Here is a 14432-nt window from a genome sequence, read left to right on the forward strand (position 1 = left end):
CACCAGCGCGCGGGAGCCCGCACGCCGCGGGCGCATGTTCCCTCCGCGCGGGCATGCGCACGCCGCCGTCCTCGTCGTTGTAAACGCGGCCGTTCTGGCTGGCCCTGGGGGCGGGGCCGTAGGGGAAAGTGCCAAATCCACTGAGGTAAGTGGCCGAGGGCTCAAGGACCCCCGGGAGCTTAGTGGAAGGGAGTTGATCCCTGGAAACCTACCTGCAGGGACTAGTAAAATGGAGAAGATAAGAGGAGAAACTGGAGCCTGCTGCAGAGGGAGTGTAAGGAAATTTCCTCAGGCCGCGCCGAAGAGGGTGCGCATGCGGGTCGAGGGCTGGAGCCTGCGCAGTACGGTGGCGCCAGGCGTCGCCCCCTTGGGTCCAAGCGGGGAAAGGGGAGGAAGTGTACCTTGGAGTTAGTTTGGAAACCTCTGGCGTTCTTCCCCTCTCCTTTCCAGCCCCTTTCTAGCCACCCCACCTGGTTTTAGCTGCCGCTTCCGTTTGGGTGGTAGTCCAGCTGTTTAACTGCAACGATTTGTTGATGATAGAATTAAATGATTGCTTGTAATTGCCATTACACCAGGGTATTTCCTTCAGTGTCTTTTTCATAAGGAGACTTCTAAAGGGAGGATTCTTTTTAAGAAAATAGGCATATATCCGGTAAGAAGTAGTGTTTATGAATACAAGGTCATCCCTGTCGTACATGAAGGAAATGTTTTTCATCCTGTCACTGTGGAGACAGCCATGCTGTGTCCCCCAAAGTAGCATTGCTTTCCTGTGGGGATCTCAACTGCCAATAGACTCGGCTTCCCTTAGAGGCCCAAACCCCAGACTACTTCACCATGAATATGTATTCATTAAGCAGCCTAGTGGGTGAGAGAGTTGTGTTAATACTGTAAATCTGCAGAATGAGGAAGAAAAAAAAACAATGGACCAATCCTCATGACACCCCGCTTCTCTGTCCCACGCATATAACCTTTGCTGAGCCACTAGCCCTGTGTTCTATCATTTGTTCCGCATTCATTCAGAAAACGTTCTAATCCAGGTTCTGTGCTAGGCCCCAAGGGTAGAAAGACAACTTGTTCCCCCTTTCCTAGATCAAATAATTCTTCCTAAACTCGTGAACCTGAAAATGAATGTGACAAGTGCATTAATGGAGGGCATCTTCCCTCTTCCTGAGCAGATCCTTTTCCCTCTAGGAGCTTGCTGATTCTGTCAAATGGAGAGAATTAAAACTTTTCCCATGAGTGTGTTGGGACATACTATTGATGAAAAACTGGGATCTGCGTAGGGGAAAAAAAAGATTGAGGAGTAAATATCCATTACTAATTTTGGATAGCTGATATTGTTTACTATGCCTGTAACTATTCTAAATGCTTTAGTTATATTAACCTTTGTGATACCTTTATGAGGTAGATACTATTATTATCCCCATTTTAGAGATGAGGCAACAGAGGAACAGAGAGGTTAAGTAATTTGTCCAGAGTCATACAGCAAGCTAAATAGCAAGACCAGGACATCAACCCAGACCAAGAAACTTCAGAATCTGAACTTTAACCACTATGCTGTTTTACCTCTCACATGGCACATGATATGCCCATAAAACCATTGCTTGAAGAATGTCACAGCATGTATGCTAACGTTTCTATAGCTCAGTTTTGTTTGGTCGTCTATAACATGAGGGATTGGATTAGATGACCTTTAAGGAATTTTGTAGCAAACATTTATTTAAATTAACAACTATTTAGTATAGGTCAAGCATTATGTTTGGTTCTCATGATCAGAGTGCCTGCCTTCATAAAGCAGTGTTCATTGTTAGTTTCACTTTACCTCCTGTTACCATCTGCTGATAGCATGCAAAATTCAACCTAAATCTTTAAAGCTAGAAATTACTGAAGTGTATTATTCTACCTCAGCAGTAAACTGCTTATTTATGTAAAAGTAGCTTTGTGCTAATTATGCACTCCAGTTTCCAACCCTGGCTGTTTTGTGTATTGAATGATAGTAGTTCTGAGTTTGAAAGAAAATGGGATGAAAGGGAATTCCTTTGATTATACCCAGTTTAGAAGTCACACTGTATCTAGCCTTTGAAGCTGTCCTCACTCTGGCAGTCCCTAGGGAGCTCCGCTGAGCAACTGATTTCAAAATATAAAAGTATGCCTTGCATTTGCAACTGAATAGAGCATTTATCAAGGTGTAGGAAAAAGATTAGAGTTTAAAGTCTTAGGTGAGATATATAAACAGTTCACAGTATGTTCTGCTCTGAACTAATGGGAAATAAGACTGAGTACCTGTCCAAAAGATGGCTAAATCATCTGTATACTTTGAATCCCAACAAGAATCCACTTAGAAATTTAGACCAGGTCCATTACTGCTTAAGTTCTGTTTAAAAGAGCATTTAGGAACCTGTCAAGGTATATTTTAAGCTAGTGTTGCCCAGAGGATTGGCTATAAATCTGCCTTGAAAAGTTGTCTCTATGAATATGAATACAATTTGGAAGTTATAGAGCTCAGAAAAAAAGAAAAGGTGATCTAATAGCAAGATTGACAGTGTCCTTAATCAATTTCTATTTTTAAATAGGCTGAAATTCTAATTATAGCAGTTGCCTTACTGTTCCCATATCCCACTTCAGTTTTAATCATATTACTTATGGACATATAATGAAATCGGAAACTAAACTCTGCTTCCCCGACAGGCTTAAATCATCATCACAAAATTAAGGAAACAGAACAGCCGGCATTTCAGAAATACACAGTATATCATTTTTCTTGCTAGGAAACTGGATTATGTATATGTAGGATTTGTATCTGCATTGCATTCCCTCATTTTTTCTATTTTTTCAAAAATAAGTTCCAACTTTTGTAACAAATGTCTTTATTTTGCAACTAGCAAAAGGAGAAAAAAAATCAGCTAAAATTCTCGGTGGCCATTAAAGAGGGAAATTCATTTTTTAAATCCTTTCAAAGTCATTTTTTTCTTTTTCTTTTTTTTTTTTTAAGATTTTATTTATTTGACAGAGCACAAGCAGAGGGAGAGAGAGGGAGAAGCAGGCTCCCTGCTGAGCAAGGAGCCCGATGTGGGACTCGATCCCAGGACCCTGGGATCATGACGTGGGCCGAAGGCAGCCACTTAACTGACTGAGCCACCCAGGCGTCCCTCTTTTTTTTTTTTTTTAATTGAGCTAAAATTCGCATAACATAAAATTAACTATTAGCCATCTTAAAGCATACAATTCGATACAAAGTCATTTTTTAGTCTAAATATTAGAGCTGTACTATCCAGTACAGTAACCACTGGTCATATGTAGCTCTTTCAATTTCAGTTAATATTAAATAAAATTTAAAATATAGTTCTTCAAGGGCACCTGGCCGGTTCAGTTGGTGGAGCATGCAACTCCTGATCTCGGGGTTGTGAGTTCAAGCCCCACATAGATGTAGAATTAAAAAATTCTATTTAATTAAAACACAGTTCTTCAGTCACACTAATAGCCACATGAGCTTAATGGCTACCATATTGGACAGCACAGAAATAGAATGTTAGAACATCTCCATCATGGCAGAAAGTTCTGTTAGCACAGTGCTAGACCATTCTTTTTATTTTTTTTTATTTTTTTTAAGATATTTTATTTATTTATTAGAGAGAGGGAGAGAGAGCACAAGCAGGGGGAGCAGTAGAGGGAGAGGGAGAAGCAGGCTCCCCACTGAGCAAGAAGCCCGATGTGGGACTCAATCCCAGGACCCTGGGATCATGACCCGAGCCGAAGGCAGACGCTTAACGACTGAGCCAGCCAGGCGCCCCTAGACCATTCTTTTTGGAAAATATAAACGTCTTAGAATGTTATGTAAGTGTGTAATATAAGCTTCAGTGGCCAAGGTAGTATTTTTGTTTTGAACTTCTGTAAGGAATCGTGTATTCAGTACAGATCTTCTCATTTGCATTTGGGCTTTTTGATTTTTTGATATGACATAGGATTAAACACGGCTGCTATATTCGTAATAAACCATGAATTTGAAGATCATTTCATGAGCCATTTTCTTCTGGTTTGGAGGTGCCACCAAGTGATCAATTTGGGTATTACAGTTGGATGAAAAAGTTTTTAAAACATTTTTAATGAAAGGACAAATATGTATTTCCTAACTAAATTCCCTTTCCTTGGGAACAGAACACAGTGTTATTCTGGAATTTTATTTGGAAAATTTTATAAGTGAATTTTTTGGTGTGGCTTTGTCAGGATATAGCCAAGACAAACTGTCCTATGAGGCATGTTGTTTTATCCTCATATAATTTATTTCCTCAGTCAAATTGCTGCCTTGGCACTGCCGTATCACCCCTTCATAACCCATAAATCACCCACAGCCGATCCCAAGCGATATAAACAGTTTGCTAATGATAGGAAGTAGTGTTTTAAGTAGAAAAACATAATAAACATATTTTCACTTAAAATCCTGAGAAACATTTTTGTCTGAGGCATCAGTAAAAGATTGTGGGAACAGAGAGGGTAGAAAAAGGGGGACCTAATTCTTTACTAAACTGTATGCTGGTTTTTATGGCAGCTAGAATGAAATGTTGTCAATCTCACTTCCATAAACTTGCCAATTGCTGTTTTTTTTTCTCTGTAGTGAAGTGAGAATTCTGCTAGAGAGGAAATGGCTGCCTCTTCATCATCCTCCTCAGCTGGTGGGGTCAGTGGAAGTTCTGTCACTGGATCTGGTTTCAGTGTCTCAGACCTTGCCCCACCACGGAAAGCCCTTTTCACCTACCCCAAAGGAGCTGGAGAGATGTTAGAAGGTGATCTCATGCTGCTTTTTGCTGAATAATTGGATTCTGACCTGCAATGAATATTAATTGTAAAGAAGCTATCAAGTGGATTAGAGATGAGTTTGCCCTGATTTCAGCTCCACATTTCATCTCTTGTCCCCATTTCAAATATTATGTTCAAAACACAAATCTTTCTCCAGAATCAAAATTTTGGAGCTGAAAAAGGCTTTGGAAATCAAGGAAGTCATCTAGACTTACTTAGACCCAGAAAAGTTAAAGTGATTTGACCATGTTAAAGACAAAGTCAGCACTAGAACCAGGAATTCTCTTGACTTCCTGCTCCAGTTTGCTTTATCCTGGCACCAGTCTGCCTCCCTATGATGCGTAGGTTTGATGTATTTTTTCTAATGTAACTAATCTACTGATAGATTAACCTCATCAAATAGGTTCTAAGAGGAAATAAAAACTATTATACCACTCTTGTATGTGAAGATGGCTCCCCTGGCCCACTACAGGACAGTGCTGTGTGGTTTTTCTAGCACTGGAGCTGGATTTGCATCAGATCATCCACCATCTTACTCAGCATACATTTGCAAACTGGCTGGCCAAGATCAGAGCACAGGCTGTAAGCATGACACTACATTGGTACCCGAAATTCATTGGATACATGTCACTATAGGAGCTAGACCAATAAACTCTTAATAGGGAGCATAAAAGTCATCTGAGAAGCTTATTTAAAATGCACATTTCTGACCCATCTTAGAGTTGCTGAATTGGTCTAGGGTGCAGCACAGAATGTTTTGACTAACATTCAGGGGATGCTCGTGAAAGATTGGTCCATAATCATTAAACTGTCATGCTTTGAAAAAAGTCAGCAAAGAACCTATTAAGGATTCAAAATCTACCTGATTCTAGCACTTTTGTGCTTAGTTGTATATTGATCTTCTTTGCTTTAACTTGCAAATTTTGGTAAGTATATTTAATCTGGAAATCTCTGAAAAAAGTACAAATTATAGTTAGGTGTCAGCTTTTTGGGGTGAACTTTATTCATTTATATCAGGTGAAAAGAGTTTTGGGTTAAGCCGGGACAAACAGAAGAATCGTTTGTGACAGGGACACATGGGAAGACTGGGACCACAAGCCTCTCTAGAATTGGTTCAAATCACAATTGGTGAAGTAGATAATCAGGTAGTGTAGTTAGTGGTACATCTGAGATGTACATACTTCTGTCTTTGCCTCTTCATTTTCTTCAGTTGTGTTAGCTGAATACTTGAGTTAGTACCACTGACTCGACGTAGTGAACAATTGGGGCCTTGTTTACCATATATGGCACTAAAAATATGACTTCAGTTATATGCAGCAGAGACCTGGTATTAAGGAAGTTGCCCGCAAAAATCAAAAGTTGGAGGTACTTAGATTGCTTAATGAGTCTTAGCAGCAGAAGAGGAATCAATGTTTAACAATGGACTCTAAGATTGAAGTCATTTAAATTCTAGCTACAGGAGAAATTTAATACAGGAGGTACCTCCTTAGTCTCAAAACTATAAGCATTCTGTATCAGTATACACCAGATTACTTGGAAACATTAAAGAAGAAAGGCTACTGAGATTAGTCTGAATGTTGATATTATAACAAGTTTTACTTCTGTCCATTTTTATTCCATCCCAGTATGCTTCATGGAGGAATGTGTTAGCTTTCTGTTGTAGGATTAGTTTATATTAGGTTTAAATTCAAAATGCAGAGTTTTAGGTTTAAGGTGTTAGCTATATTTTAAAGCTACTTACACTTAAGGACAGACTATGAAAAATTAGAGATGGTAATCCCTGAACTATCCTAGTCAAACCAAGAATGTTAAATAAGGATGTTAGATTTGGAAGCATCTTCTACCATGTTTATAGGTGATGCTATTATACAGTTAATCTAATGCACATGTACCTGACCATTTTTCTTATAGTAGTTTAATCAGATATGAAAACAGAGTAGGAAAAGTTGCCTTTTCAGAGTAAGGAAGAAAAGCAATCAGGAGCCAAGGTTGGATACTGTTTATAATCTTAACAGGTTCAACTTGATCTTGCATCCTCGTAAGTCTAAGGATAAGAAACCCAAATAATGTACTTACCATTATGATTTAACTTCCTCATGCATCCAGTCTCTAACAGACACCTCACATAAGCAATGTATACACAGTCCCCAGCTCTCCGGTGGTTTGACTTGGGATTTTTTGACTTTACCATGGTGCAAAAGCCATATGTATTTAGTAGAAAGCATACTTCGAGTTTTGAATTTTTATCTTTTCCTGAGCTAGCGATATTTGGTACAGTACTCTCTCGGGATGCGGGGCAGGGGCAGGGAGCCACAGTTCTCAGCCGCACAATCACCAAAGTGAACAACTGATAACACAACCATTCTGTACCCATACAACCATTCCTGGTTTTCACTTTCAGTACAGTATTCAAAAATTTACATAAGATATTTGATACTTTATTATAAGATAGGCTTTGTGTTAGATGATTTTTCCCAACTGTAGGCTAATGTAAGTGTTCCAAGCACATTTAAGGTAGGCTGGGCTAAGTTATGATCTTCAGGAGATTAGGTGTATTAAATGCATTTTCGACTTGGCATTTTTAGCTTAGGATGGGTTTATCAGGATATAAGCCCATCATAAACCGAAGATCTGTACAGCAGTTTTCAGCATTCTTCCTGCCCTGAGCTAAGATTGTCCTTACCCAGTTTAGTGAGCAAATTAGAGACTGCCTTCCAGACCAGAAGTAGCTGAATTTTAGTTATATCATAGGCTACTAAAGTATAAATTATCTGGTATTGTCTAATTTCCTGCTGTGAAGTAATATTCTCTTAAATGAATTTGATTGCATCCTATTTATTGGAGTTGGCATGATGTTAGATTTGGGCAATTTACTGAACTTTTCACTACTTAATAACCTTTGCTTGTCCCTTAAGAGGAAAGCTGCTTGGTGTGTTACAAAGGGTTTGATTACAATTTCGAAATAGAAGATAGATTGCCCCAGGCTGACTCCTCTCTAGAGAAATTCCAGGCTTTAGACTGGTGCAGATACCACATCTAATAGGATGTGACTAAGAAGCAGTGGACTCTGTGGTTAATACAGAGCTGCACATCAGCAAAAGTGTGTTCCATAGGCATACAGAGTGGTAAAGTGATATGCAGGTACCTTTATGAAAGATTAGCTTACATCTCTTTGCTTTGAAGTTCATTGCCAAGGGAAATATGCAAATGTTATAACTTAAGCATTTTATCCTAATATAACACCTGTGATTAAATGTAAATGGGTGGTAAGACTTATATAGGAGCTTCCAGATACATCTTGGCCTGATCCTTATAGCCCATAATCCCTACTGCCTTGTGTGAGATCCTAAAGTTCGGGATCAAACTACCTGAGAGGTGGGCTCTAATGCTTTATGCTTTATTCTTTCTAAAATAAAACTTTAGTTATAATTTGACTCTTTAAGCAAGGGTATGAATAGGATAATGAACACTGGCATATTTACATAAGAAACTGGACAGTCAGTATAATATTGAGTTAATTGAAAATAAAAATTTTTTGCTCAGTTTAGATGATCTGCTCACAAATGACTTCCATTCAAGCCAGAGGAATAGGGGAGGGAGGAGGAGATAGGATCATATACCATATAGTACAATATACAGAAAAGAGGTTGAATTTAAAGAATATAACAACACTCTTCCTAAGGTGTATAACACTTTGTGAAATAACATTTTGAAATAATACGTAACATACGATGTATACATTAATACACAATATATATGAAAATAATTACATTTTCATTTCTTTTTTACATCAATTTTGAATATAATATTGGACAGAAACAGGACGCCTGGGTGGCTCAGTCGGTTAAGTGTCTGCCTTTGGCTCGGGTCATGATCCCAGGGTCCTGGGATCGAGTCCCATGTTGGGCTCCTTGCTCAGCAGGGAGCCTGCTTCTCCCTCTGCCTGCCACTACCCCTGCTTGTGTTCACTCTCTCTCTGTTTTTCTCTATCTCTCTCTCTAAAATAAAAAAATAATGTTTCCAAAAAAAATATTGGGCAGAAGCTCTCTTAGTTGTATATTCAAGCCATTTGGATACAACATCTATGGTTTTATTGTTCACCATGTCAGTCTTTTTTTTTTTTTTTTTAAGATTTTATTTATTTAGGGGCACCTGTGGCTCAGTTGTTGAGCGTCTGCCTTCGGCTCGGATCATGATCCCAGGGTCCTGGGATCGAGCCCCACGTGGGGCTCCCTGCTCTGTGGGAGGCCTGCTTCTCCCTCTCCCACTCCCCCTGCTTGTGTTCCCTCTCTCGCTGTGTCTCTCTCTGTCAAATAAAATCTTAGAAAAAAAAAAGATTTTATTTATTTGTATGTCAGAGAGCACAAGCAGGGAGATTGGCAGGCAGAGGGAGAAGCAGGCTCCCCTGCTGAGCAAGGAGCCCAATGCGGGACTCTATTCCAGGACCCTGGGATCGTGACCTGAGCCAAAGGCAGATGCTTAACCGACTGAGCCATCTAGGTACCCCTCTTTTTTTTAAGGTTTTTTATTTTTAAGTAATCTGTACACCCAAGGTAGAGCTTGAACTCACAACCCCAAGATCAAGAGTTGCATGCTGCATGCTCCACCAATTGAGCCAGCCATGCACACCAGTCTTTTTTGTTTTTTTCTTTTAAGTAGGCTCCACGCCCAGCATGGAGCCCAACGCAGGGCTTGAACTCAAAACGCTGAGATCAAGAGTCGAACACTTAACCAACTGAGCTCCCCAGGCACACCACCATTCTTTTTTTTTTTTTAAGTAAGCTTTAGGCCCGGTATCAATTTGAACTCAGGACCCCAAGATCAAGAGTCACATGCTCTACCAACTGATCCAGCCAGGCACCCCTCACCATGTTAATCCTAAAAATAACTCACGTTATTTTACCAGCAAAAATGGGTTTATTCAGGAATAGCAAGGAATTGCAACTGGGAACAGGCAAGCAATGGCAAAACCACAGGCAAGTCTAGAGAACAAAGGAGAGGAAAGTGGGGAGTTGGGAGAGACTATATTATAAACAAAAAGTCCATTGGCACAAACTAGGCATTTGTGAAGTGTAACGGCTTTTCATTGGCTGAGTTGTGACAGTTTCTCATTGGCTGGGCTATGGTCTGGCAAGGAGAAAAAACTTTCTTCATCATGCTAGGGTAGCAAAATAATAGACTTCTTCCTGCTGGGAAAGCAAAATTTGCCTCTACCTGTTAGAGTCTACAATTGACCAGAAGTGTTAGGGTGTGAGTGCTCCCCCTTCTGGCCTCCTGACTCCATTTCAAATGAGGTTTCCTTTATTTCTACAACCAGGACTTCAGAAACAAGGTCATCCTTGTGTGAAACTCAGCATGAAGCCAGAATGTGTTAGTCCTAGCTCCTTGTCACTTAATAGCTGGCTGACACGCCAACGCATGATTGATGGGTGAGTGCTTGACACCTAGTAGTGCTGGCATAAACTACCATGTAAAAAAAGACAGCTGTGTCCTCTCCCTCCATTTGTTTTAGGATTTTTGCAATAAGACACCTTCCCCAAATGGTGTCTGCTACTCTTCTAAAAGTCACATTTTTCCAATATGAGCTCTATGTCTTTTGGGGTATGTTTTGCCATATCAGCCCTTGTCTGACAAGAACATGAACTAGCTTATGTTTCACAATCAACTTCCCAGTGTTATTGTGACTGAATTAGCTATCTTCTTATTGCCAGTTCTTGGCACCAATACAATGCTAGGTTCTGAAATTGCACCATACTCTTATCGCCATGCAAATTGCAGTGTTTTGGTTCAGTTGGAAAATCAAGGTTACAATTTGCGTTTACAGAATAAGATTTCCCAGCAGTGCTTTGCAATGGTCATAGTGATGTAATTTGATATATTAAAAATCAACAACAGCTATTTCCCCCTCAGCTTTACTTTTTAGAGTTTTGATGGGCCTTTGTTTTGTGATACCACGGGGGCCACGTGGCCAGATATGTCTGATGTCAGTGTTCGCCTGACATGCGGAATGAGAGAACATTAAGAAACTGTCAGGTTAGGAGGGGAGAAATGTTGACCAGGACATCACACTGAGGTTTCTTATTTTTGTTTTCTTAAACATTATTTTTAAACTGAGACAAGTAGAGGGACTGTTGTAATTTTCTAGGTATAGAAGAAGTAGTTTTTAAAGCAGACAGAGCACTGTTCGTTCTCAATGAAACAGAAGCCCTCTTCGTAAACACTGAAAACCAGACCCTGAATGTGAAAGCAGGGAAAAGAATAGGCACATTTACATGGTTTATCAGAAGCCATAAAACCCTTAGAGCCCATTAAAACTTTTCCTCTTCTGTTTGTAGATGGCTCTGAGAGATTCCTCTGCGAATCTGTTTTCAGTTATCAAGTGGCATCTACACTTAAACAGGTGAAACATGGTAAGCACATGAGTGTTTTGTACTAACTGTGAGAATAAGTTGGGGGGGGGGAGGATTCAGAAAGATCAGTGTACTTTGTGACAAAAACTCCTGAATCTCAACAAAGCTGTTTAAGTGAACTTTCTAAGTTACCTGCAGACAGGGGCGCCTGGGTAGCTCAGTCCTTAAGCGTCTGCCTTCGGCTTGGGTCATGATCCTGGGGTTTTGGGATCGAGCCCCGCATCGGGCTCGTTGCTCGGCGGGAAGCCTGCTTCTCCCTCTCCCACTCCCCCTGCTTGTGTTCCCTCTCTCGCTGTGTCTCTCTCTGCCAAATAAATAAAATCTTTAAAAATTAATTAATTAATTAATTACCTGCAGACAAAAACATCCTATGGTCTTAAGCCAGACAAAATGTCCACATTGAGGCTCAAAGCTGAAGTCAAGAAGGTTTAGTTTTCTAGAGGAGTCAATGCTCCCTACTCCTCTTGTGTTGCTTTTTCCTCCCCTTTCTGAAAGCTTTTGTTGTCCTCTACTGGTTACCATCATCATCTTCATTCTTCAAGTATTTATGTAATACCTTATGGTCTGTCTGCACTCTCAGATCCTGGTAGCACCTTTTCTGTGGCCTTCATTTATGCATCAGGGCACTATGTACCCCCACAGACCATTTCTCCATTGATGGCATAATGTGGGAGGAAAAGCTGCAATTACCTGGAACTCTAGGATATTAATACACAAATCCCTATGACATGGAGGATAACATACTCTTTTTTTTTAAGATTTAATCTTTTGACTAACATAGAATAAGACCCTAACACTTGAATATTGAAGGAAAAAATCCTTCTAGAAATTTTTTTTAGATGTTTATCTTTTTTTTTTAAGATTTTTTTTATATATTTATTTTAGAGAGAGATCACAAGCAGGGGGACGGGCAGAGGGATAGGGAAAGAATCTCAGGCAGACTCTGTGCTGAGCACAGAGCTCAATGTGAGGCTCGATCTCATGACCCTGAGATCATGACCTGAGCCAAAACCAAGAGTTGGACACTCAACCCACTGAGCCAGCCAGGCACCCCCTTCTAGAAATTATTTTTAAACCAATGATCACGTTGGTGGTTGGTGACTGTCTCATGGGAAATATGTTGTATTATATATTGCCTCCTTGACTCTTTACAGATCAGCAAGTTGCTCGGATGGAAAAACTAGCCGGTTTGGTAGAAGAGCTAGAGGCAGATGAGTGGCGGTTTAAACCCATCGAGCAGCTGCTGGGGTTCACACCCTCTTCGGGTTGACCTTGCCAGGATGGTCAGCTCTGGTGCACAGCAAGTGCAGGGCCAGCGAGGGACTTTTCTCGCAGCATACGCAGCCATCCAGAGATTCACAGCTCCATTGCTGAATTGTTAATTCACATCCATACTTGGTTTCTCTGTATCTATCCACAAGCAACAAATACTTAAATGTGTGATCTTGCAGGGAAAATTTTTGTTTATTTGTTTAAAAAAGTATTGAGAATCAGATTAAGACAGTTGGCATCAGAGAACCAGAGGTTTGGGTTTAAGAGATATTTATAAACCTTTACAAGCCAGGTAGGACACATACCAGAATTGGCCCACTGAATGACGTCTCTCCTGTCATTCATGCAGTGCCTGGAGTCCTCACCAGTCAAATCCAAGATCAGGATCGGGAGTTACAAAACACAGTGTTTCTGACCTAAAACAATTCTTGCAGATGAATGTGATTTCAACTCAGGACCTGTCCAAATGAGGAATTTTAAAATGTTTGGGTTTTTTTCTATTTTTGGACATCTAATTCTATAGATTCTAACTTTTTCTAACCTCTTCTAGACATGCCAAATACTGGCAAAAAGAATTCTTTTTGAATGTTGAAGCACTTGTAAAAATAAATCGGTGAGCAAAATCCTTTTAAACACAGAAATCCTGAGTTCATCTTGTTGGTGGGCCCAAGCAATTCTGTAGCAAATAAATCCTTTGAAAAAGCTCCAGATTGGTTCCTTTATCCTTTCAAAGTCTTAGGGATTTGGGATGGGGGAAGAGGTCAAATTACTTTTTATAAAAAGGGAATCTAGGGCGCTTGGGTGGCTCAGATGGTTAAGCGTCTGCCTTCAGCTCAGGTCATGATCCCGGAGTCCTGGGATCGGGTCCCGCATCGGGCTCCCTGCTCCTTGGGAGCCTGCTTCTCCCTCTGCCTCTCTCTCTCTCTGTCTGTCATGAATAAATAAATAAAATCTTTAAAAAAAAAAAAGGAATCTAAAAACATTTCTCTTGAGCAAGTGATAGATTTCCTTTATCTCAGGGGTATTTGTCTTTACAGAACTCTATGAATTTAGTAGGTTTTCACACCATGATATGAAAAACCTGGAAAGCTAAGGGATGGCCTTTGTTCTCCCTCACAGGACCCCCGGGGTCCACACTGTACACTTAGGAAAATGATTTATTTTAGATTGTATGCTAATTTTGCCTTGATAACATTTGCCTTTCTCCTCCTTGATCACTTGCACCTGACCTACTTAGAGTTGCTTAGTTATGAATAAATACAATCCCAGTAGCAATTGGCCCTGATCTCAGGAGTTCAAAATGTTTAACACATAACTACCTGATAAGGAGGTGGTGACCATTGAGTCAGTAACCTGACTCAAAGAATCTGAGTATGGGGATGTTGAAGACCTACTCATGGTCACATAGCCCAGGCAGAAGGAAATCTTGGAACTTGGAGATTTCAGTTGATTGATAATTCAGCCCACTGCTCTCATCTCTAAAGCAATTCAGAGCACAAAATGACCAGCCTGCAAACTCACCTATTTCCATAATAATACGTCTCAACCCAAGCAGGTTCCGTATTTGGAAGCCATTGAGTTTCCTAATGTACTTTTTAGCACCCACCATCTTGATAATTACCAAAGGAAAAATAAAACATACCTAGACCGCAGTAAGCCTATAGTGATACTTAGAGTGACAGTTGAGAAGCGATTGCTCACTTGCTCTCATTTGTTTCATTTGCATAACTGCAGCACAGACACTTCATTACCTCATCTTAGCCTTGGGTATTGGGACTTAGAGAATTTTTTTCTCTTTAGGTTGGCCATTTCTTTTTTATGACTTTAGAAACTGAAGAGATCCTAGGGTTGAACAGAAATGCTTTCTGAAGCCCCTTTCACAGTGATCCTTCAGCAGCTGCTTGAGTAAGGCCAGAACACAACCCGCACTATCTTTTGAAGATGCCCCCCGTCCCC

The 14432-nt window shown here is 40.3% G+C and overlaps 2 protein-coding genes across 3 annotated transcripts in view; one reads left to right on the plus strand and one right to left on the minus strand.

Annotated features, from left to right (window-relative positions):
* The window catches only part of ASCC1 (activating signal cointegrator 1 complex subunit 1), a 105611-nt gene extending 105266 nt beyond the window's left edge, over positions 1-345 (minus strand). The window contains exon 1 of the mRNA XM_027596387.1: positions 213-345. The gene's annotated coding sequence lies outside the window, so the exon portion shown is untranslated. The remainder of the gene's footprint in view (positions 1-212) is intronic.
* On the plus strand, positions 2-13184 carry ANAPC16 (anaphase promoting complex subunit 16). Of its 2 annotated transcripts, XM_027596393.1 has the most exons (4): positions 3-145; positions 4613-4781; positions 11130-11204; positions 12359-13184. In XM_027596393.1, the coding sequence occupies exons 2-4, from the start codon at positions 4640-4642 to the stop codon at positions 12472-12474; spliced, it is 333 nt and encodes a 110-aa protein (XP_027452194.1). In that variant the 5' UTR covers positions 3-145; positions 4613-4639; the 3' UTR covers positions 12475-13184. The 2 variants fall into 2 exon arrangements, with proteins under 2 accessions (XP_027452195.1, XP_027452194.1); XM_027596394.2 differs by lacking the exon at positions 11130-11204 and having other exon boundaries at positions 2-145.
* Positions 13185-14432: the final 1248 nt, after the last annotated feature.

The sequence above is a fragment of the Zalophus californianus genome, chromosome 15 (assembly GCF_009762305.2).
Source record: "Zalophus californianus isolate mZalCal1 chromosome 15, mZalCal1.pri.v2, whole genome shotgun sequence".
Taxonomy (NCBI): Eukaryota; Metazoa; Chordata; class Mammalia; order Carnivora; family Otariidae; genus Zalophus; species Zalophus californianus.